General features: G+C 35.6%; 1 protein-coding gene across 2 annotated transcripts in view; it reads left to right on the forward strand.

Moving 5' to 3' along the window:
• The window catches only part of jhy (junctional cadherin complex regulator), a 37202-nt gene that overhangs the window by 237 nt on the left and 12545 nt on the right, over positions 1 to 24420 (forward strand). The window contains 5 exon segments of one of the 2 annotated variants that reach the window (NM_001045023.2): positions 86 to 399; positions 4359 to 4884; positions 14805 to 14909; positions 17502 to 18040; positions 20053 to 20335. In NM_001045023.2, the coding sequence (NP_001038488.2) occupies positions 101 to 399; positions 4359 to 4884; positions 14805 to 14909; positions 17502 to 18040; positions 20053 to 20335 (1752 nt within the window). In that variant the 5' untranslated portion in view covers positions 86 to 100. 2 annotated transcript variants of the gene reach the window in all.

The following is a 24420-nucleotide window of genomic DNA, read 5'->3' on the forward strand; positions in this document are numbered from 1 at the left end:
CTCTCAGTAACGTTGCTTATTTAATTAACGTTAAACTAAAAATAAACGTTTTCAGCACTCTTAATGTTGATTTATTTTACATTAGACGTGACGACTTTTTATGTCTAGCAAGCAACAAACCCGTAAGTTCAACCAGCCTGAGGCGTTGGCTGAGTCAAAAGTAAAATTCAGCACGCACGATGACTGTAGACAAACGGATAAAGTGATGTGGGACTCGTTTGAGTCAGATACAGAGAGTCTGGTGCAGGAGAAAGAGTACCAGCGAAAGCCTCAGATGCGCATTAACCACATCTCTGCGGAGACCTCCATGTGTGCTGAGACTGACAGCGAGGAGCTGGAGCAGTTTGATGTTTATGACAGTCTGGAACTGAAACCAACACAGCTGAAAGGACTACTGAGGTAAGGGACTTAAGTTAGCTAATATACCCTAACATATACAAAATATGTAGACATCTCTTTTCAAGCTGTGACCTTATGATATTTCATTAATCTGAAAACTACATTGAATATTTGTCACTTTTTATAAAATAGTTCACCTCTAAAATATAATATAATAAAATATAATGTGTTGTCATCATTACTTATGCCCTCCTTGAATGACTTGTTTATGTGGAACTTTCAGAAATGAAAGTCATTGTCATCTAAAGTGTGTTTTGAAGAGGAAAATAAGTAATACAGGTCAAGAAAGATATAAGGGCAGTAATTGGGTGATTTTTTCTCTCTTTTAAAACTAAATTTCCTTTATACACATTAAAAACTTGCTCTGCCTCTGACATATATTTAATATTTTCAGTTGACATCATCAAGGTCTCATATTTTCAACCCCTCCCCTAATTTTCACCATCCAATCAGATGGCAGTTGATCAATTTAAGTCTTACCCTTTTTAATGTAGCATTCTTTTTATGTAATATTTTTATTTCTTTATGTCTCATTAGGCGATTTAAAATAATGAAACTGAAAAAAATACAGTGTCCGAAAGAGCTTGACATGCTGCAATTTAAGAAAACTAATGCAAATACAAAAAATTAAAAAAATGTTCATCGGTTTGACAGCACAAGCTGCAAATCGTCACAACGCAAACACATTTAAAAAAAAACATGCTGTATTTTCACACAACGCAAACAATATAATAAAACGCGCTGCATTTTCTTACAACACAAAAAGAACGGAACACAATAGAAATGTTTCAAGGGGACCCAAAAACATGACGGACGCTGCTGTGCCGTGATGCTCGGTGAAGTTTTTGGTGATTTTTTTAATTTTATTTTTTTGTTCGTTTATTTTAATATCCCGATTCTTGTTTCTTTATTTCTTTATTTTTTTGCCAAAAAAAACAAGGCTGCTTCCAAAACCGCCTACTGCTCAGTAGGTACTGCAATTGAATTTAAATGTACTACTTGGCCATTAGAAAAGTACTATACAGTATAAATGTGAGTAGTATGAATGGAATACGGATGTACTACATCTGCCATTTTGTCATGATCACGTGCCCTACCTGCGTCAGTTAGGTTGCTTTGCTCCTATTCATAAATTCTCTCGCAGGGCATCATGGGATAGCACAGCATGCATAAGACGTGCACTTCAGAATCTTGTCAGAAGTAGTAGGTCATCCGTGTAATTCTCGCATAATGATTTTCGAATTCTATGAATTCAGACTTACTACTCGGCTCGCATACTGAGTTTAGCGTACTATATAGTATGGAAGTATTTGTCTGTCACGTTCTAGGGTCCCCTTGAAACATTTCCGTTGTATTGTGAAAAAATGCAGCGTGTTTTTGTAAATGTTTACATTGTAAGAAAATGCAGCTCTTTTTTTAATTCTCTCAAGTCAGGAGTTGCAGATTTGCAACAGTTAAAAATTAACTACCTTATTACTCCAGATACATATTTTATGAGTTTTTTTTTACTCAGAAGTACCACTGCAGGACTTTGTTGTCCATTAGCAACAAACAGTTTCCCCACTTGCACACCAGGTGACACAAAAGAGAAAAACTGTTTCTTGGAGTACCACATGACAAAGTGACTTGGAAACATGACCTACTCAATGAGGATTTGAGATATTGGATTTGGATCCCATAATGTTTTTGTTGTTGTTCTGCCACAGAAAAGCAATTTGTTACATTGTTTGAAAAGTTGTATAAAAACTTATTGTTCATATCATATTCAGTTGTCAGTGTCTAATTACCACACTGGGCCAATGTTGCAAATCTGCAACATCCCAGAACACCTTGCATGTGAAGGTCTCTTTCTAAAAAAAGTCAGGATTCTTTTGTACTACCCCATAAGATAATTTTCAACAAATATCAGATTTTTCCTGTTTCTAAAACTTAATTTGAGCCTGAGAGGGAAAATGTGTTTGCGTTGTGATGATTTGCAGCCCGTGTGCTGTCAAACTGATGAAGATCTTTTCTCAATTTGCTGGTGTTTTTTTCTTAAATTGCTGCACGTTAATCTCTCCTGCCCACATAAAAAAAGCTCTTACACATTCTTAAATTTTCAAGAGTTTAAATTGTCTGTCAAATCAGTATTTTCATTTACACAATCTCTATTACTCCTTAATTCCTTTTGTATGTCATATATACAAAGGGATGTTCACAAAAAGATATCTGTCATCATGTCCTTAAGCTAAAATGTGCTAATGACAAAATTAAAGAATGTTTTTAACTAATTATTTTGAGCCAAAATAAGCAAGCTTATAACAACCATATGGTCATATTTAGTCTATGATCATAGAAAACTATTTGCCTTATTTGCATATTATTATTTGCTATTGGTTTCCTTTATGTTATCTGTTTACCCATAAGTCAAAGTACAGAAAAATACACTTTCCAGGATCTTAACGGTCTCATTTACAAAGTGTCATTTAAGTACTATTCATATTTTTCCATTAAACATACCCAAGTAATACAGGCAAACATTCATGTACTAGATCATAGGCTATAAGAACTGAGTATTGCTGAGGGTGAATTGCCTATTGAATGTCCCTCTGTTTTGGAGGTTTTGATTCTGTTACCAAAATAGACTGAATAAACAAAGGCAATACCTGAAAAGCACTAAATTAAATACCTCACCACGATGAGCTTTTTGTGTTCGTTTTGTGAGATGACTGACAGCTTTTATTCACATGTCTAATAGATAATGACAGTCTTTGAAAATGATGTTTGTGCTTGCATTTTAATTGAGCCGGAATATCCACTAATTTTTGTACTTTCCAAACAAGTACCCTCATTTAGCGGAAATTAGATTTTTAGTTTCCAGGACATTACCACAATAAGGCCCTATTCAGCAGTCTGTTAAAAAGCAGTTGCTTTGTTGCCAATGAATGGACGAGCTCTCTGCGCTGCCGAAACACAGATTGTTGGAATCTGAAGTGTGGATCACCGCATCTGTCTCCACTTCTTCATCTCCAGCCCAACTGTTCTGTCTGCCACTCAAAATCTACCTCAGAATAAAACCGTGAGGCGTTTGTTTTAATTTTTGATGGCAGATCTGTTGAAGAGCTACTTGACCCCATGCATAGTTTTTTTTCATAATGTTTATGGCGCACCTCAACAAAGACTTCATTGAGCCACCTCATCATATTTTCAAAATCCTGCAAATGAATGGCGTGCAGAAATATGTGGCGTAATATCATTAATAACTACCCATTTACTTTACATCCTCTTTACCTCGAACATTGTCTTTAAAAACACTCAAGTCTCACATTCAGAATGCAAACAATAGTCCGCGTTTCCTATTGGATTTAATTCTGACACATTCATATTAGCACAAGAGAGACTTTGCATGTTAAAGACCCCGTCACAGCTGCGAGCCCACGCCGCATTCTCAAGACCACGTCGGTGGAATCATTACAGAGCCATTCCTTGCCCTTTTGCCCTCATTGGCTGAAGTGCCATGCATCCAGGCAGCCTCGTATTTGGCATCATGGGATGTGAAGAGCATCTTGTACTATTCAGAGGCGGACAACAAAGAGGCACTCTTCTAATTATTTTAATGAGATCTTTTCATCCAATGATGCTAGGAGCACATTAGGTTGTAGTTTGAACCTATTTCATATGTTTGAATTAGCCATTTGCAAAACTATCCCCAAATTGTGGTCTTCAGACCCATAGTCATTAGAGGGAAGGGAAGGCGGTGGGGGGGAGCGACTACAACACGCTATTACCATTTCGCTTCGGCTGAGAAGTGTAGCCGATTTTTTTCCCCCTTGTGTTTTGATGGCTGTTTGAGGCATTCAGACTGTCTTACTGACAATGCCGAAAGCACTAAATGAGACATACCCAGCCTGCTCCTCAATTTAAAGCTCTTCCCAAGTGTTTATGACTTATTTCTTCTTAACCTTTTTCAACTGTTTCAGACAAACTCCCCCTGATGATGAATACGCTGACTTGCGCTATGACCCAAATTGGAGAAAGAATCTGGAAGGGGCTCCGTTTCTCAAGCATCTAAACACAGGCCTTTCTCTTGACTCATCTGAGGAGTCTGAAGATAGTTTCCAACCCTTGGAGAACAGTGCTCTAGGGAGCAGACGAGAATATGCCGTTGTCAGTAGCCCATCGGTGGTTCAGACAGACAATGGTTTATCCCCAGCACAATCATCTCCTTTCCATCTGCACCCACAACGGGACGACAGTTTTGACCCTCCTGAATCTAAAAGTTCTTGCATGTCCACACCACAAAATCCCAGAGAGAATCCCCTAATGAATGTCAGATCAGTTTCTCCACAGAAAAGAATCACTCGACATTCTGATGATCCAACGCCAGTCAGAGCTAGGGAAGATATTGTGGAGCGCAACAAAGCAACTCTTGGCATCAACACACATAAGAAGGGGTCTTACCTGAAAGCTCATCAGCAGAAAGATAAACCAGATGAGACAAAGCAAGTAAGTATTTCTAAAAATATTCCTTTGATTAGCTTTATATCTGATATTCTTCATAGTTTTCTTTTGGGAGTGCACTAATAAATTTGGCTTATTACAAGAGGCATCACATGGTGCTTCTGAAGGGCCACAGTCTTTCAAACACACTTGAGGAAGTTTCTAGTTATTTTGAAGATATTAAACTTGACCTGAAGTTAAATTCTGCAGGACGCTGGCCTTTCATGAAGACGTTTTGACTTTACTGTTGGTTGGAGGCATTAGTGACTGAATTGAAGTATCATTGTTAGCCACTAGGGGGTAGACTAACACAGCACACGGTTACAGCTTTTTCATTGTCAAATATTACGTACCAAGTGTGGTGATATTCCATAGACATTTATTATTATTAGACATTCTTATCGTGAGATTCTCTAAAAAAAAATTTTCACCGTTCATGTACTTAACTACATAATGAGCAAAACATTGTTACTGTATGTCCAGCTGTTGTCAACAATAGGACAATATTATATATTTATTTAAATATAATTTTGAACTTACATTTAAAGCACTTTTCACCTTTCACGACAAACTAAAAATTCTTACATCATTTACTCAACTCCCATGAAACATTTTTTTGTGTGTGTTTAAAGAAGTCTAATAGATGTCTAAAATGCATCTAGTCAACAAATTCACAGAAATGAATGACTACACTGTGTATTTAATAACTAGTTTACTTTTGGGCTTTTTAAGATACCTATTAGATTTTCACTGACAGCCTTGCTTTAGCCAAGATGTCTAGGTTTAGATGTATATTAGATGTCTAATAAACACAATATTGCTTGGTGAGCTTCACGCTGTTCAAAAACCTGAAGAAATTCATGCATTTACTAAACAAATATGGTACATCTCCATTAAAAGTCTATTCACCCAAAACTAAGACACATCCTAAAACTGATGAAGAAATCCAAAATAAATAAATCCTTTTAAAATCTATGTTTAATTTAAGCCTTTTGAAGAGACAATATAGCTTTTAATGATATATTAAATTTTGTACATTTATTTACATACATGTTTAACAGTAAACAAATATAGAAGCTCAACTATAACTGGTTTACATGCAGGCACAACAAAATACAAATTCTTACATCATTTACTCAATTCTTAGGGGGCATGTTTTATATTATTTGTAAGTTTTATAGATGTCTAAACTACATCCAGTCAACAAAAACAAAGAAGCCAGTAACTACACATGAATACTACACGAGTGAAGTGTATTTAATGCATTTGACAGATTAGTTCTGGGCTGTTCTTAGATGCCTATTAGATTCTCTGTGACAGCCCAAAATTTAACCTTGCTTTAGCCAAGATGTCTAATAGATGTCTATTCAACACAAAATTACTTGGTGGGCTTCAGGTTGTTCCAAACCCTGAAGAATATCATTCATTTACTAAACAAATTTGGTGCATCTCCATTAAAATTCTATTCACCTAAAATGAAAAGATAGTTATGAGAATAGAGAGTTAATGAAGAGATAAAAAAACAAATCTATAGGAATTTATAGGAAGAGACAAGATAGCTTTATGATGAACAGATTTAATTTTTTGCATTTATTTACAAACATGTTTAACAGTAAACAAAATCAGAAGCTCACCCTTAACTGGTTAAGATGCAGTCATGACAAAATGAAAATTCTTACATTGTTTATTCAACTCCCAGGAAGCTTTTTTATATGTGTTTATATAACTTTATATTTTATAAGTCTTATAGATGTCTAAAATACATCTAGTCAATAAAAATACAGGAACGAGTGACTACACATGTGAAGTCTGTCCCATCTGTGAATTCAATATATTTAATAGTTTCTTTCTGGGTTATTCTCAGATGCCTATCAGATACTTAATGACAGCTTAAAATTTAGCCTTGCTTTAGCTAAGATGTCTGTACTTAGATGTCTAATAGATGTCTACTTAACAAAAAATTACTAAGTGAGCTTTAAGTTATTCCAAACAATGAAGAATTTCATTCATTTTCTAAACAAATCTTGTGCATCTCTGTTAATATTCTGTTTACCCAAAACTCACATCACAAAGTTGATGAAGAGATAATAAATAAATCCAGATAGCTAAATATAGTTTTATATGATGAATAGATACATTTTTTTGTATTACATACATCCCAGCAGGCACACAGCATCATAGGACAGTAATATTAGGTTAGATTTAGGTCGTCTAAGGATGTTATTTTGACGTCCAATCCGCTTGTTAAGTGGTGACGTGTTGGTGACGTATGTAATACTGTTTCCGGGTCCAAGCCACCATTCATTTGAGTGGAGAAATCATTCGTTTATGATCACGTGTTATTCCTATCACACATTAAAGTTAATTTTATATGAAATCATAGTGTACACAACAATCTCTTGGCTTGCTGCATAACAAATACCAAATTTTAACAATTTATAAAAAAAATGAATCACTTTCTGGCCATCGGATATTAGGCATGGACATATATATTGCGATCGTGATTTTTGAAAGTATTAAATCGCTTTGTAAATGTTTATTATTACCATTTCATGAGTCTCCCCATTCAGTTGAATAGAGTGCTTGGACCCGGAAGCCGCTTCGCGTGACGTCACACTTCACAAGCGAATAACAACATCAAATGACGTTGATATTTGGTTGATTTTAGGTTGTGTTGGAAAGAGACCAAAATCCAACCACAAGCCAACATCTTAAACATACGACGTCATATTGACGTCATATACTGAGATTTATTCATTGGGTATGGCAAGCAAAATTTAACGTCTGATTGACATCATAGTGGTAACGTCCACACAACGTCAAGCTGTAACATCATTAGCTGTTGATATTTGGTTGATTTTAGGTTGGACGTCGGACATTGACATCAGCCTGACTTTGGGTTCTGACGTCAACTCAGTTTTCATTTCCAAACAAAATACAATGTCCCCACAACGTCGGTGTACAAGGTCAATCCTGTGCCTGCTGAGATATTAAACAGTAAACAAAAAAAGAAGCTCACCCATACCTGGTTGACATGCAGGAATGAACCTAATTGGCCCTTGCACAAGTATTGCAGTGCTTATATGTGCATTAAAGGCTCAGATTAAAATTCATTTGGATTTATTCCTTTGTCCTCTCTCAGAATGTCAGAGTTCTGGGAGAACTGACATTCATTGGAAAGAGAAATCTCTCAGCCCATACATTTTTCAATGGGTTTGAATTGGAACAACACAAGAGTGAGGAGATGAGGTCAGCATGCTCATTTTTATTTCAAGTTAGCTGCATCAATAACTAAAATTGGGCTTTAGCATGAAACGGTTTTTCGTCTCATCTGTGTAATTGAATCTAGATGCATTCCTTTTTATGTATTCCATTGTGCATAGACGCTCACATTTTTTCCTTTTACTCACAAAAAGAGGCCATATCATATCTAGCATGACCTGACCTTTATCTTTGCTCTTTTTAATTCCAAATAAGTGACCTTGGTGTTTTCATTGCTCCGGTTTTGAAGGAGACTATGCTGCCTGTGTCACGGAAATTAATTTGGCAGACACACAGAGTCTTCAGATGGAGCAGAGAGAAGAGAATGAATCATGTCTGCCTATGTAGTGCCTATTATGAGTTGATCTGCACAACAGTGGCTGTTAAGAACATCAGAGGGGCATGGTTACCAATAGGCTCTTAGTTATCAGTGCACCTGGCCCAGGGTATAATTGGCAGGGTTGGCTTGTCTGCACACCGCGGCCCATGTGTATTTGCTACATTTAAGACCTTACCCAGCCCATCTGAGCCCAGACCCACCTTAATGTCTCACATCAGCTGCATTAGCATAGTGAAGAGCCGTTAGCATTGTGACACGGTAAACAGAGCAAAGCACTCCCCGCTTTAGACGGTGCCCCGAATGCGCCAGCAGTGCCCTGGTATGAATTCAGACCATTGTCTTTCCAAGAAATATGGTGCACTGTCATGTTCCATTTATAAGGTGGCTTTTATTTTGAGTTATTTTCTTGTCTGATGTAAAAGAAAACAGTGGATTGGGGACTCAATGAAATTTTCTTTTCTTTTTGGATGAGAGTGACTATCAGTCAAGATCATTTTAAAACTAAGAGATGCTCTTAAGAGATGCTCTTAAAGGGATAGTTCACACAAAAATGAAAATTGTTCCAGAAGTGGTTCCAAATGTTAATGGGTTTCTTTCTTCGGTTGAACACTAAAGACTTATCCATTGACTTCTATAGTAGGAAAAACAAATACTATAGAAGTTGATGGTTATGGGTTTCCAGTTTTATTCAAAATGTCTTATTTTGTGTCAAAAGAAAGAAACTTCTAAATGTTTGGAATAAGGGCGAGTAAGTGATAACTTTTTTAAATAGATTTTTTCATAAGCAAATGAAAGGGGTTGACAGATGATCTATGGATAACCCAGTTACCTAAAATTCTTTGTATTATTTCAAGATAGTAAACAAGGCCTTTTGGTGAAAAATCTAATGTTTAGTTCATGAAATATCTCAGGGAGGAATGTAAGGTAATATGACCTCAGAATGCAACGGACAATTTCTTATAGTAATAAATTAATTTTCTCCATATACGTGGAAACATTTTAAAAGTAACTGATTCCTACAGTTTTGTGATTATTTATCATTTGTAAATGCTTTTGTGGAACAAATCTGTTTGGATTTATTAATCTTATTTTGTCTTCTATTGAACACTTTTACTTTTAGAACTTTTAGCGATTGACTTAGTAGGAAAAACAAATACTCGAAATGTCTTCTTTTGTGTTAACAGATGAAAGAAATTCCATTTATGGATTATTTATAGATTCAAAAGCAAATGAAAAGGAATTGACAGATGATATATGGATTACTTAGTTACTTAAAATTATGTCAACATAGTAAACAAAACCTTTGTGATGAAAAATCAAATTTTTTGTTCATGAAATATCTCAGGGATGAATGGAAGGTAGTAAAATATGACCTCAGAACGCAACAGTCAATTTCTGAAAGTAATAACTTAATTCATTTTCTCTATTAATTTATCTGATCAAAAAAAAAAAAAAAACTGTTGACGACAGACCTATTAAAAGTTCTGAGATTGTTAATCAGTTGTACATGTTTTTGTGTCCATCTATTTGGATTTATCCATCTTATTTATAAAAAAAAAACAAAACTATTCTACATAATTTGGGCAGAAAAAACACATTGTAGTGACAAAAAAATTCCCAAAGAGACCTTCAGCTCCTGCTCCACACATTTCCATATTTACCACTTTAATAGTTTTTATTTCCCAGTGCTGGGTTGTGGCTGGAAGGGCATCCACAGTGTAAAACATGCTGGACAAGTTGACAGTTCATTTAGCTGAGGCTAGCCCTGATTAATAAAGGCACTAAAATAAAAAGAATATGAATGAATGAATGAATGAATGAATGAATGAATAGTTATATATTTCTCTTTTATATTTATGTCTTAAATCTTTGTCATTTTGACATATTTGTACAACAGTGCTGTTGAATCATTTACACACAGCATATTGATATTGTACTATAATAAATGCTGAGTTGTTTCAAATATGGACAATGTCAACTGTTTGGTTGAAATGTTAAAATTGTAACCCAATGATTGGATTAGTCTTCATTTTATTGAAAATTTTGTTGAAACAACACAGCACTTTTTCAGTGCAGTCTTTAAGATCATGTTAGAATGATTTATTTGGAAATTTGCAAACGCGTTAATATCTCTATTTCTAAAGAAATTCATGTGGCTGCCTATCATATAAGAAGGCTTTTTCCCAGTACATTGTAACACATGAAGAGCAATCGAAATACTTCTACCACTTGGTTAAAGTTTAGCTTTTTTTTGTCATTTGCCTACTATGTGAAAGCACAAAACCTCATGGCTTACGTTCGTTATGGAGCTAAGCGTCTGTTCGTAAATTTGATACACAGCCTTTACTTTTACCCTTTTATTTGCTTTTTTGTGGCCCGCTTCCTTCAAAGGGAATAAAAAGCCCCTTAGCTCCCATCAGTTTTGGGCATCATTATCGGCGAGCGTCTGTTGGGCTTTTAAAAAGCCACTATTTACTCTTTCACAAACCCCTAACTCGCAATAATTAGCCGTGTTATTAAATGTACACAATCTCATAATGCACCAACTTCCAACCGGCGTGTGTGGGAGTGATGATGAGCTCCAGCAGAGACCCCTTTGATAAAGACAGAAGTAGCAGTGCAATCTTCTGCCATTGCACTCAGCCCCAATCCCTCGTCATCCCCCAGACCCTCACTTCAAAGCCAGGAACATAATGTACAATCTCTTAATAGCTCTAGACCAAGGCTCCGCGGCTCTCTGCCACTGTATACCCTACCTCAGTGTAAACACCTAATCAAGATTGCCTGGGCGGTCACAATAGCAACCAAATGCAATTCAAGAATTGCGGCCCTTTGATGTCTTCATCGCAAAAGCTGTGTTTCCCAGTCTTGAGGAAAATGGCAAGCTCCAATCGCCTGACTTTGTTGTGCCACGTCTCGCCCCAAGAGGCAATTACGGGCCCCAATTTAACAGAATAGATATTACACAGCTTATGAAGCTCAAAATGCAATTTTGTTTGATCATTTCCTCAATTTGATTGAGATTATTAAAATGGCGGACAAAAGGCAGTGGTCGTGGATGGGGCAGAGGTTGTGGCCTGCTGCGGCTAAGAGGACATGAAGGGCAGGTCTGTGATGTCTGATACTCACACACCTGTTACTGCACGGCTCAATCTCTCTACTCGAAATGATCCTAGCGCTATACAGGAAAATGAGCTGGATGCGTGGCTTCTTATTAACCTTGCGACATAACAAACAACGGATTTTACAATGCGTTTTCACTCCAATCGATATTTTCATTTATAATGAGAGCCACTACTTGGAATGTTTGCGCATTGCCTGTTGTATGTTGTTTTGCAATTTACAAACTTTCTGATTATTTTTTTATCCCATTGAAACCAAATTTCCTTTTAGTTCTTAAATTAGATGTGAATTGACCAAACCCTAAAGGAATTTTAGTTGGATCGATCATTTGAAATCGATCATTTCAAATGAAAATTCACTCATAATAAATGTACCCTGAGCCATCTACAATGTGGAAAGAGGCTTTTTAATTCAGTGGAAAACTAGATTTTTTTAAATACTTATTGATCAATAAATTGTTAAAAGTCAATGACTACTGGCACTTTGAGAGTCAAGAAAACATGAATGCTAAATAATATTAATACCCGTAACGACTGATGATACACCAATCACTGTAAAAAATATGTCTGACACTGCACCACATTTTCCCAACGAATGCTTTGAATGCAAAACGCCTCATGACGGGTACAAACTGTTACAAAAAACGGCTGAAATTGGAGCCTGGGCATAAACAGTAGGACTACCGGATGGAGCCAGAGATGGAGCCACAGAGCTTCTGCACATCAAATCAAATCACCAAACGCCTGCACATCAAATCAACACGCCCCCTGAACTTCTCATTTGACCGCCCGTATCTGCACTGAATGGCTTGCTAATATAAATATAAGTAATTACATTCAAAAACATTTAATAATATACACTTTATTAACAAACTGTGCAATATAAGCTGTTTTTAATAATTTAATAAAAACAATTTATGTTGGACTGCAAAATAAACAACCTTTCATATGACTGAGTTAGACTAAGCTGTGAGCACAAAAATATTTCTCTTATAACGGGTTGTTGTTGGTATTTGTTATCTTCATAGGGGCAGAAATATCACTTGTAAAATACGAACAATAACAAAGAAACAACACCTACATTTTCTATTATAATATTATAATTAAAAATCAATAGGATCCAAAATATACACATCATGGATAGCTATATATTTACCATGAGGGAAAAAATGTGCGTTTAAAAGAGAAATACAGCAAGATTTCTAAATATCAACCGGATATTTACACATCCCATCCTTTCACTATATAAAATAATCCTTATCAATTTTTACCATAAACTTAATTAATACATCAACTGATATCTATCAGCTTCTGCAACATTGCTTATATATTGTTTATCTTTTTTTTTGCCTCTTTTTGAATTTTTTTTATTCATCATGTAGGTCAGAAAGTATAGTTTACTGCTGAACAACTCATTTTATCATGGTAAAATAGCACAAAAAATTTTATAATAACACTTCAATCTCCCCCGAAGCTCCAGCGGTCTGCTTAGAGAAGCTGTCAATCACAACTGTCAATCACGATGACACGCCCCATTTTTATAGCACTGAATTACTGGCTAAAAACAAACAAACAAACAAACAAAAAAACTCTTTACGAAAATGAACATCTAAACCCTACAGCGTGATAACCAGTGCCTTAATTGACCAAAACCATGTTTTGGAACATTGTATTCCAAGTGTAATTATTATTTTTTATTTGTGCTCAAGTCTCATTCATTAACACAGAGGAGGCAGGGTTTATGACTTGTACTGCAGCCAGCCCCCAGGGGGTGATCTGACGGCCGGAAGCGTCACTTAAAAGCCGGCGTGTGGCACACGTGTAATACACTAAGAGGTCATGTAGTGAAATGACTGGTTTGTGAAAGAAACTAAACACTATTTACCTGGACCTAGTATATATATAATTATTACTTTTTTACTCTCAAAGTACCTGTAGCCTTTGCCTTCATTATCAAGGACTACAACTTCAAATGTAAAATCGAATGTTATAACAAAGTCAGCAACATCTTGGATGACCTAAGATTTAGTAAATTAACAGTAAATCTATATAACTACCCATCTTTTTAGAACCACGGGTTGAAAATCATAAGGTTGGAGTCTCATACATATGGCATACTGATCTCACGAGGAAACATAACTATTTTACGTTTTGTCAGTTTAGTGGCTAATTCGTATAAATTCGCAAGAGTTAAGTCATACGAAAATGTACGGTTTTAAAAAGGAGGTGTGGCACCCAACCCCATCCCTAAACCCAACTGCATTGAGGGATAAGCAAATCGTACTAAATAGTACGAATGAGATTGTACAAATTCATACAAATTAGCCACTAAAACAAAAAGTTACGAATTGCCGTGAGACTGTGTTGGTTTTTCCTCAGATGAATAACTGTTCAATCAGTGTCTCTGGTCCAGTAACGTTGAAGGCTGTTCACAAATCAGTTCCTTGCGCACATGGCCTTTCGCTAAATAGATGGACCAGCATGGCTGCCTGTTTATTGATGGATATGTTACAACTCAATCCACTCACTGCTGCATGTGTCTCTTTGACCTTCGTCTATTCACGCTTTCAGAATTAGCCGCATGCATTCAGGGACGCCGCAAGCTGTCAATACCATCGATCGCCGAGAATTGTCCTCAGCAGCCAAAGTGACTGGAAGTTTACTAAATGATTTTCATTACAGCATTAGCTGTAGATATTCCGCCTCTGAACGGGTACATTAAGAAAAATTGAGAGAGTGCACTGATGTAACGGGGGTGTATCTAGACACTTATCTCCGAACTGCTTCGAGAGAATCATTTTAAAGAGAATCAATAGAACACCCTTCTAGACTGATGTAGGACAACTCAGAAGAGCCGTGGTTAGTAATTAAGAATTAAAAGTTGATCATAAGAATTGCCAGACGCTGAAGGCTGCATTATTTTATAGACAAACGCTCCATGTTTAGTTGAGTAGGTGGGCTATTTAATGCAGTTGTCAGCAAACATTTACACCAAAAGCATCGTGTGGTCAAACGTTTCTTCACAAACTCACAAACGCCTTTGTTTTCCTCTAACAGTGCACAGTTGGCCCCTGTTGCTTGCAGTCAATACTTGAATATAAATGTGAGGTGAAATAATAGACTTTCATCGACACGGCAAACAGGTGAATTGTTAAAAGGAGGCTTAGCAAACAGTCACTCCCTTCTTTCTGCTTTTCCCACAGCCCAGGCGAACCTCTTACGAGACTATCAGCACTCGTAGCCCGGAGAGTCAAGACAATGTCCAGGATCCCGAGCTGATGTGGCTCCAAAAAACACAAAAACTGAAGGTAGAGCTCAATTTATCGATTCCATCCATCTCTATCTGTGCAAACGTAGGTGGGGCTGCTTGGCACAATCCATTGCCCTAATGCATAACAGTCTGCGAGGGCTTCCTCTCAAGATGAAAATGTCTGCACAGTGGGCACACTGTCACCCGGGATTTCATTTCTGCTGTGATGGACGCAATTTCTGATAGAGTTGTTCAGGCACAATGGAGCCTCTGAAATGTCTTGAAAAGGAGCCTGTGCTGAGGAAAGAGGGGGAATGGAGAAGCATCATTATTTTGAGCACTTGAACGGTCACCTTAATGCCGGCAAGCAGAGGAGTGTAAATATTTTCCCATTAAGAATGGTGCAAGCTGGTGTTGGCTAAATCAGAGGCATTACATGCTGAGGCACAGCCCCAGACCTCACAAGAATAATGTCCGTCGCTCCCCTGTGCATGCCAGGCTCACCACAAAGAAACATTATATAAATGCTCCTGTCTTTCTCTTCCCTCGTTCATGACAATAGCCGTGAAGCCACAGTTATATAAGGACATATCTCTGCTCAATGGGATAGATTCTTTTTAGCCCCTTGCCCTGCGATATTTCAAATTAGAGTGTGTGGTAAGGTATTGTCAATACCTTCGTCATGACTTGAATTTGTAATTGAATTTTTAAAGAGCATTATTTTGGGCTAATGGATTTTACCCAAAGAGCCCTCGTTATATTTGGGGGAGTTGTTCGATTTATGCTAATATCATTCTTTTGTGCATTGAGACTTTAAAAACAACATCCAGAATTTAATCTTGTGTAATCTTAACATGTGGCCAGATTTTTGGCTTGCTTATTTGGGTTTTTAAGTACAATTAAGAGATAGTTTGACCAACAATGAAAATCCGTAAAAATTTATAATAATAATTCCTTACATTTATATATTGCTTTTCTGGGCATTTCCTCATCATCCACCAGTGTGCAGCATCCACCTGGAGTAATTATTGACTAACTATGGTGTTGTTCTTTTGCTATTTGACCTACTTTTTGGCACACAAAGGAGAAATGGTTCAAAATTACCTACTCACACATGGCCCTTTAAGGCTAGTGAATAGCAACCATCATTAAGAATGTGGTGACTTGCCATTGTAACGTACCTCAGAGATGAAATATGATTTTTTACTTTGCATTTCTCAGGGTATCCGCTGGGTTTTAAAAAGTCTTAAAATGTCCTAAATTTCAAAAACAAAATTTTAGGCCTTAAAAAGTCTTAAGTTTACTGAAATATCGTGTTGTAGGTCTACATATCTTAAACAGGTCTTAATTTTCCTTTGTCATGTATAGCTACCCAATCTGGCTAACACCCATACAATCACTAACAATCCATCTGAGTAAAACTTTAAGAATGTAATTTTTTACTCTGGGCAACGCAGTGGCGCAGTAGGTAGTGCTGTCGCCTCACAGCAAGAAGCTCGCTGGTACGAACCTCGGCTGGGTCTGTTGGCATTTCTGTGTGGAGTTTGCTTGTTCTCCCTGTGCTCGCGTGGGTTTCCTCCCGGTGCTCCGGTTTCCCCCACAGTCCAAAGAGATGCGGTACAGGTGAATTGGGTAGGCTAAATTGTCTGTAGTGTATGAGTGTGAATGACTGTGTATGTATGTTTCCCAGAGATGGGTTGCAGCTGGAAGGACATCCGCTGTGTGAAATATGTGCTGCATAAGTTGGCGGTTCATTCGTGTATATATATATATATATATATATATATATATATATATATATATATATATATATATATATATATATATATATATTTATGTAAATATAATATATGTAAATGTATGTAAGTATAATATAAATTTATTTATTTGTTTATTTATTTAAGAAAGGTTATGTTAAAAAATGTGTATGTATACAAATAGAGCTTGCTTGTTTTGACACAATATTTAAAATATTTTGCTCAGAATTAACTAAAATATTGTAAACATTTTTTAAATTGTTCAAAAAAAGTTCAGGCAAATAAAAATCTTTTCCAACTGGGCAATTTGAAAAAAAAATCTTAGCATTTAGCCCTGTATGAGTCAAAAAATTCATTTACAATGGTCTTAAAAATGTTTTTGTCTTCTGTTTATCTTAACTCTCACAAATTGTCTGTTTTACCTTACCACGTTGTTTTCATTATAGCTGCTTGTTGATCTTTTAAAATTGACACTCTTTTCACAGTTGTGTAATATTTCCATGTTTATTACTGGGAACTGCTCTTAAATGATCTGTATTCCTTAAAGGGATAGTTCACCCAAAACTGAAAATTCTGTCAATAATTACTCTCTTCATTTGGTCCAAACGTATTTGAGTTTCATTGTTCTGTTGAACACAAAAGAAGATATTTTGAAGAAAGCTGAAAACCTGTAATCATTGATTTCAAAAGTATTTTTTAAATTCAATAGTATACTATGGATGTCAATGATGCCTACTTTTGTGTTCAACAGAAGAAAGAAGCTCAGACACGTTTAGGTAAGTAAATAGTGAGTAACTGTTTTTGTGAACTATCCTGTTAAAGCACAGACAAAGCTTACTTGAGATTTTAAATCAGATTTTAAACCGAGTTTTTAATTGTGTACCCAATTACAGCAAAGCCATAAAGAACGGAAGGTACCAAAAAAGAAGGAGCGAACCAGCAACCACCCAGATCAGCTCAAGCCTCCAGTTCCTGACTCTAAAGCCAAAGCTCAGGTTAAACCCCTTACAGAAATTAATGACCAGACAAAGGAAGCTCCAACAGCCTACAATCATGACCCACCAAAACACCAGTCTGGACTTCCATCTCACACTAATGCTCCACCAACCGTCAACTTTAACATAAACCTCCACACTCCTGCCAGTAATGCACAACCACTCAATATTTCTCAAAAAGAGACTATTTTTACTCTTGTTTCTCAAGCACTGCAATGGGATCTGTTTAACCCACCATTTTCACAAGCAGACTATCAAACCACTGTACTAACTAATTCAGTAGAGCAGATGCGATTGGCTCCAAAAGCAGTTGCGTCTTTTCCAGCTGCTCAATCTGGTTTGGTGGTCCAGGCTGTGGACAGAAATGTTTTTCGGAGGCATGCTGGGAAACCTCTTCTTAATGAGAATGCATCATTCAGGAATCATAACAGACTCAGGCAAGTTCGGAAGTATACTTTAGGCAAGTATGCAAACATGAACCAACAGTATTATGTTTGCACACTATATTGTTTTTAAGCCTGTGGTGTGCAATTTTAATGTAGGTCAGTGGTGCCCCCCATGCAAAGAACCTATATGGATATATCCGTTTTAAAATAGGTTTTGCTATATGTTTTTAATATATGTGACATATATATTTTCTGTACAGTTGAAGTCAGAAATATTAGCCCACCTGAATTAATAACCCCCGTTTATTTGTTTTCCCCCAATTTCTGTTTAACGGAGAGAAGATGTTTTCAACACATTTCTAAACATAAAAGTTTTAATAACTCATTTCCAATAACTGATTTATTTTATCTTTGCCATGATGGCAGTAAATAATATTTGAATAGATATTTTTCAAGACACTTCTATACAGCTTAATGTGACATTTAAAGGCTTAACTAGGTTAATTAGGTTAACTAGGCAGGTTAGGGTAATTAGGCAAGTTATTGTATAACGATGGTTTGTTCTGTAGACTATCGGGGAAAAAAATACAGCTTAAAGGGGCTAATAATTTTTACCTTAAAATGGTGTTTAAAAAATTTAAATCTGCTTTTATTTTTGCCAAAATAAAACAAATAAGACTTTCTCCAGAAGAAAAAATATTATCAGACATGCTGTGAAAATTTCCTTGCTCTGTAAATCATAATTTGGGAAATATAAAAAAAAAAGAGGGGCTAAAAAAAGTTCAAAGAGGGGCTAATAATTCTGACTTCAACTGTTTCTGACCTGTATATGCACATATATGCACCTAAATTTTGCCTATATGTGGCATATATACACATATATGCAGCATATATATTATCTTATATGTGCAAATATACTGCATATAGGATTTATATATGCACATATATCCTCATATAAGTTCTTTCCTTGTGGGGCAATATTTATTCAAAAGTCATAAACTACAATAAAAATTGTTAATGGAAAGATTTTAATATGATTATTTTATAATAAGAAGATTTTAAGTCCTACACTTAAAGTAATGCTATTTTTTGGTGGTGTTTCTTATGTCATGTTCTATTTTAGAAAAAACTAAAATGTAGTTATTTTTAAATTAAAATAAAAATTTAAATAATGTAAATTAAAATAATGAAATTGAAATAAATTAAAATAATGAAAAAAATATAAATATATATATAATATAATATAATATAATATAATAAAATATAATATAATATAATATAATATAATATAACATAATATATAAAAATAAATGATACAATTAAAGTAATAAAACTCTTAAAAAACCTTCAGGATTTTTAAATTATCTTAGAATTTCTAAGAGGAATTTTTATTTTTTTGAAAAATGCAAAATTCATCATATTTGGAAATTTTGTGACCAACATGGACTAAAAATATAAAATAAGAAATGAAATTATTTCAAGAACACAAGACACTCTTAATTTTGCTTTAAAGTCAGTAAGTCTCAAAAAATCTGAAAAATTCATAAGAAAATATTATTTTAGATATGTTTTATGTAGTGTGATTCTCATTAGATTATTATTAATATTATTAGGATTATAATATTTGTAATATTAAAGAGAGTTAGAAAATAAAGAAAAAAAACATACAGGCAAAAATAAATACCCATGGGTCCTGACAATATATGAAGGACTTTTGAGGTAAACTTAATGGTCTAACATTATGAACCTTTATTTCACAGCCTCTTTTGTGGCAGTCTGAGCCGACATGGTTTGTTTATAATGAAGAGGGGATTCTTGACTTGCATTTTATGAATCACAAAAAAAAAAAAAAAAAAAAAAAACACAATCGAAGAACAAGTTTTCAACATGTTGAATGGTCTGAGGTTGAGTAAACCCTTCTTTTTTAGCTAGTGCCACCATGACCACTGAAATGACATGCTACAAACTACCAACATAATAAATGCATTTTTTTCTAAACGTATATGTTATGGAAAAAAAATCTCTAGGTGTTGATATTCATGTTATACTCCATGGTTCTGTAGGATACCAATGCTAAAATTGCCCACATCCCCTGAAGCGGAGGCCTTCCACTTTCCACCTGAGCTTTTGGCCAGTGATGAGGAGAGTGTGGGATATTCTGTGCCCTCGACACAGATCTCTGGTTCATACGCAGTGCTGCCCCCTATAGCCCGAGCGAATGGCAGCGACACAGATCTCAGCTCAGATAGAGACCAGCAGCTGAATCCAATCTACAGAAGCGGCTCAGAAGGTTACCTTACACAAATGGAGAAACACAGACAACTGAAGGCTAAAGCAAATTATAAGGTGTGTATTTTAGTATTCATTTGTCTACTTTGTGATACAACCAAGCTATTATCATGTGTAGTCTGTAAAGTCAATGTTAAATATTTGACTGTGATGGTTAAATGTAGAGAACAATTACTTTTTTGGAAATAACTTAATATTATTTCAGAATTTGGAGTAACTATTTTTGTGGCTATACCATGCTAGCAGAACAGAGTTATATAAAAGAGCCAAGATTTAAAAACTCAAATTTAAACAATTAAGTTTGCACATAAAGTATTTCTAATGAAAGAACAAATTGTATATAAAACAAACTAAATAAAATAAAATACAAAGAAATAAGAAAGGGGCACAGACTGAACTCTTGTGATGTTAAACTACTTAAGACATTAGGACACTTGTTTGAGTTTATATCAAACGTGAGCAATTTGGAGAGATATGTATACATTATGTCATTCTAGTCCACCCAATAGCCGATCGCCGGCGGTGTTATGCAAAATAGAGTGTGGTGCTGCAGGGTATGTTTCTAATATTTTCTGCTTTTATTCATTATGTTGTTGTGTATTTATTATCGTCTTTCAGCTATTTGTCCTGTATGAGTTATACAGAGCTTTTCTTTTAATGAAATGTGAAAGGGTTTTTTAATCTCACCGTCGTTGTGAATTGTATCGTGTTTAATGGGGTTTGTGCATTGGTCATGATTTATACGTACACGCTTGTCTTTCCTCTTACATTCACAATAAATATACAATAGCAGCATTCGTGAGGTCCTCTAAGAAAAGCGGGGCTCTCGGCGACTGCTTATATTGCCTGTTTGACAGGCCAACACTGCATAAAAAACTTTATTTTTTGGAAAATACTGTGATATTTAGTGAACAGTAAAAATAGCATGTGAGAAAATTCCAAAAAAGATGTTTCTCACACTGCTGTGAATTGATTTATTCTTCATTCGGTCTCCTCCACAGTTCACTGACTTTAGATTATTTGTTACACATAACTATCATCAGGGATTTTCCAGAGACATTAAATAATTCTTGAGTTTATTTCAATATTTTCAGCTTGATTTTTCACTTTACTGGATTTGCTGATTGACAGGGCTCATTGTCCTGCGTGAAAATTGCTGAGTGATTCAGCGATGACTGCAGGGAAGGAACTGCATGTTGAGTTCTCTGTCCACACAACGTACTCCTCTTTAGCAAAGGTCAATGCTGCCTTCAGAGTTATTCTGTTGGTGATCTGTTTTATCACTGCAGACTTACAGTATTCAGCACTGATCTGGAGATCAATTCCAGCTGTACTGTTGAACCAATTGCCTGATTCTGAGGACAATGATTAATGTGTATTTGTCATTTGTGGATGATAATTAAGGACATTTCCAGCAGGTGCCAGATTAATTGTCAATAGTGGTATTTTAAAACCCACATCTTTTTCTATGTGGTTTGACCTTTCATCCACACACTAACACAATATCGAGGGGAATTATTTTAGAAACTGTGGTTACAACGTTGTTGTGTAGTCGCTAAAACCTCAGTGAGATTTTTCCTCAGCGTTGGATTGTGGGCAGTTTTTCCCTTTGTTGACATCAGATTGTAATTCACTATCTTCTTTAATAAGGCTTCTGATTGGCCAACAAGGGTTTTTGCTTAGGGTTATATTGTTACCAGGGGTCTCATTTATCAGGGGTACCACTTCCAAATCAAAAGTTTTGATCTTCGAGCTGTAGGTAAACTCTTAGTAAACATATAACTGAAATATTCATTTAATGCAACCTACTTTAAATCATTACGTGAGCCATAATCATGAATAAATAATTAAAAATGTCTTTTGGCAATACCTTTTTTATAGTAAGTGAACACGTTTTATAAATGATGTTGTTTTTTTTTTTGGTTTTATAAACTCCTGTTGGTTTAGGATGCTCTTTTTTACGGTTTCATGTGGACAGAGATGAATTTTTAAATGAATGAATAATACTCATGTACAGCTAATTTTGATTAATTTTGATTTCTTTTCTAGTATCTAATGTAAGCTTTTTACATTGGCTTTGGAATATCTGACTGAATATAACTCATAAAATAAATAAAAGCATATTTAATTTAATAAAATATGTTTAAAAGATAATTTACTCTTACGTCAGCTTGAGGGCTAAGTAGCAACCTTAAAAATGTAGGTTGTAGGTTTAAATTGAATTATTACAATTTTAGTAATGAAGAACCTCTAAAAGAATCAAACTAATAAAAAAATAGTTAAACAAATAGTAGAATGATGATGTATTAGTAAGTAGCCGTCTTTAAGTTGCCATGACAGTATCTCAATGGGGCCTGTCGCAGATGTAACGATTATTGTGTGGGCCGATTCAGACAGCAGGTTAATTGTATAAGTAATTGAAGACACACTTAATTGAAATGAGATGATGATATAAGGTGCGGTCACAAAGACGACATTGAAAAGCGTTAGAGGATAAGGTGATTAAGCAGAACCCCCGTCTGTGCGGAGCAGGGCTGGTAAGATGGTGATTTGCATTTAATGATGGCCTCTTTGTCCTCTAGCACCTTCAGCTCTGCAGGAAAGTCCCTCTTAGGAAAGACACACTCAACAGCAATGTGCCACAGCTGTTTACACAGAGAGGATATTTATGTTTACTCAATAGTTGTGTCCATTTAGTTGAAAGTGTGTTAAAGGGACAGCTCACAAACTCACACACACAAAAAAGATATTTATAATAGAACTGCGCGATATTGGAAAAATTTGACATAGCGATATTTTATTTTGCTGCGATTTATATTACGATATGACCACAATTTCGGCAGATGACTTGAATAGCTCTGTTTGGAATGAAATTGTTAGTTTAGATCAATTTGAATAATCTTAGATGAGTGAATCAAAGAAATTGCAAGATTAAGATAGAGTAAAGATAAAAGTAAAATAAGTAGTCAGATATTCAGTTACAGTAATACGATATTATCATATTTTGCCCCTGATAATGATAAATCCCGATATTAGCGATATATCAGAAGAAAACCATCCACAATATATCATGATATTTGTAAATGAAGAGGGAAAAACGCATCAAAAAGTTATATGAAGTATTTGTTTTATTAACAGCACATATAGTTCTTAAAATTGCAACATTGATATGTTCGATTCGCTATTACGAGAAGCGCCACCTTGTGCATATCGCTATTTTGTCCTGCCCCTATTATTGAATAATCAAATGTAATGTAAAATGTAAACACTGTACATTCTTCATTGCTGATCAACAACAACAATCCCAACTCCACATTGCAGATGCTGCGATGTGACTATTGCGAATGCACACGTTGCGATATTGATGCTAAAACAATATATTGTGCAGCCCTAATTTACGGTGTCATTTATTGAGTTTATTATCTTACTTTCTACTGTGAGCCATACTCTAAATATCAAACAAAAACCAAACCAAATCAACGTTATCAACAGCTAGACTTGTTTTTTCTTTTCAAAATGAATTAAAAGAAAAACAAAAAAGTTTTCAAATGAGCTGACCAAATTTTATCTATTGTTCTATGAAGGTAATTCAGTTGCGAAACTCGAGAGCTTGCAAATGTAAATGTGAGCACTTGTGATAATAATATTTGTATGTGTAGGTTGAAATGTACACTTACAGCTCTGATGTGAACAGCTGAAATCCTCGATTTGCACACACACACAACAATCCACACACTTGTGTTTTAAATTCGAAGTTGCAGATTAATAGTTGTGTATTTGTAAAATGTCATTCACAAATACAAAGTGACAGACACACGTGTGCACGGCAAATTTGACTGCATCTTCGCTCTACAACCACAGGTCGGCACTCACAACCTCTCAGATTCGTCAGTACAACTACAAATCTCCCGCGCTCTGACTTTTGCTACACATCTCCCGCGATCTCTGTAGCAGAACTCATCTGTGCACTCGCAGATGCAGAGGCGTGAGCAGCGCTGGGCAGGGGAGGGGCGGGGCTGGTGTAAAGCTGTTTGATTGGCTGATGCCTGACCAATGAACAATGCCAGCAGCCAAGAGGACTGAGGTGCAAAATAATCATTTCCCACGATTATTTTATTATTTAGGGTTTATTTCAACTCTTT

Source organism: Danio rerio, chromosome 10 (assembly GCF_049306965.1).
Source record: "Danio rerio strain Tuebingen ecotype United States chromosome 10, GRCz12tu, whole genome shotgun sequence".
In the NCBI taxonomy this organism is placed as follows: domain Eukaryota; kingdom Metazoa; phylum Chordata; class Actinopteri; order Cypriniformes; family Danionidae; genus Danio; species Danio rerio.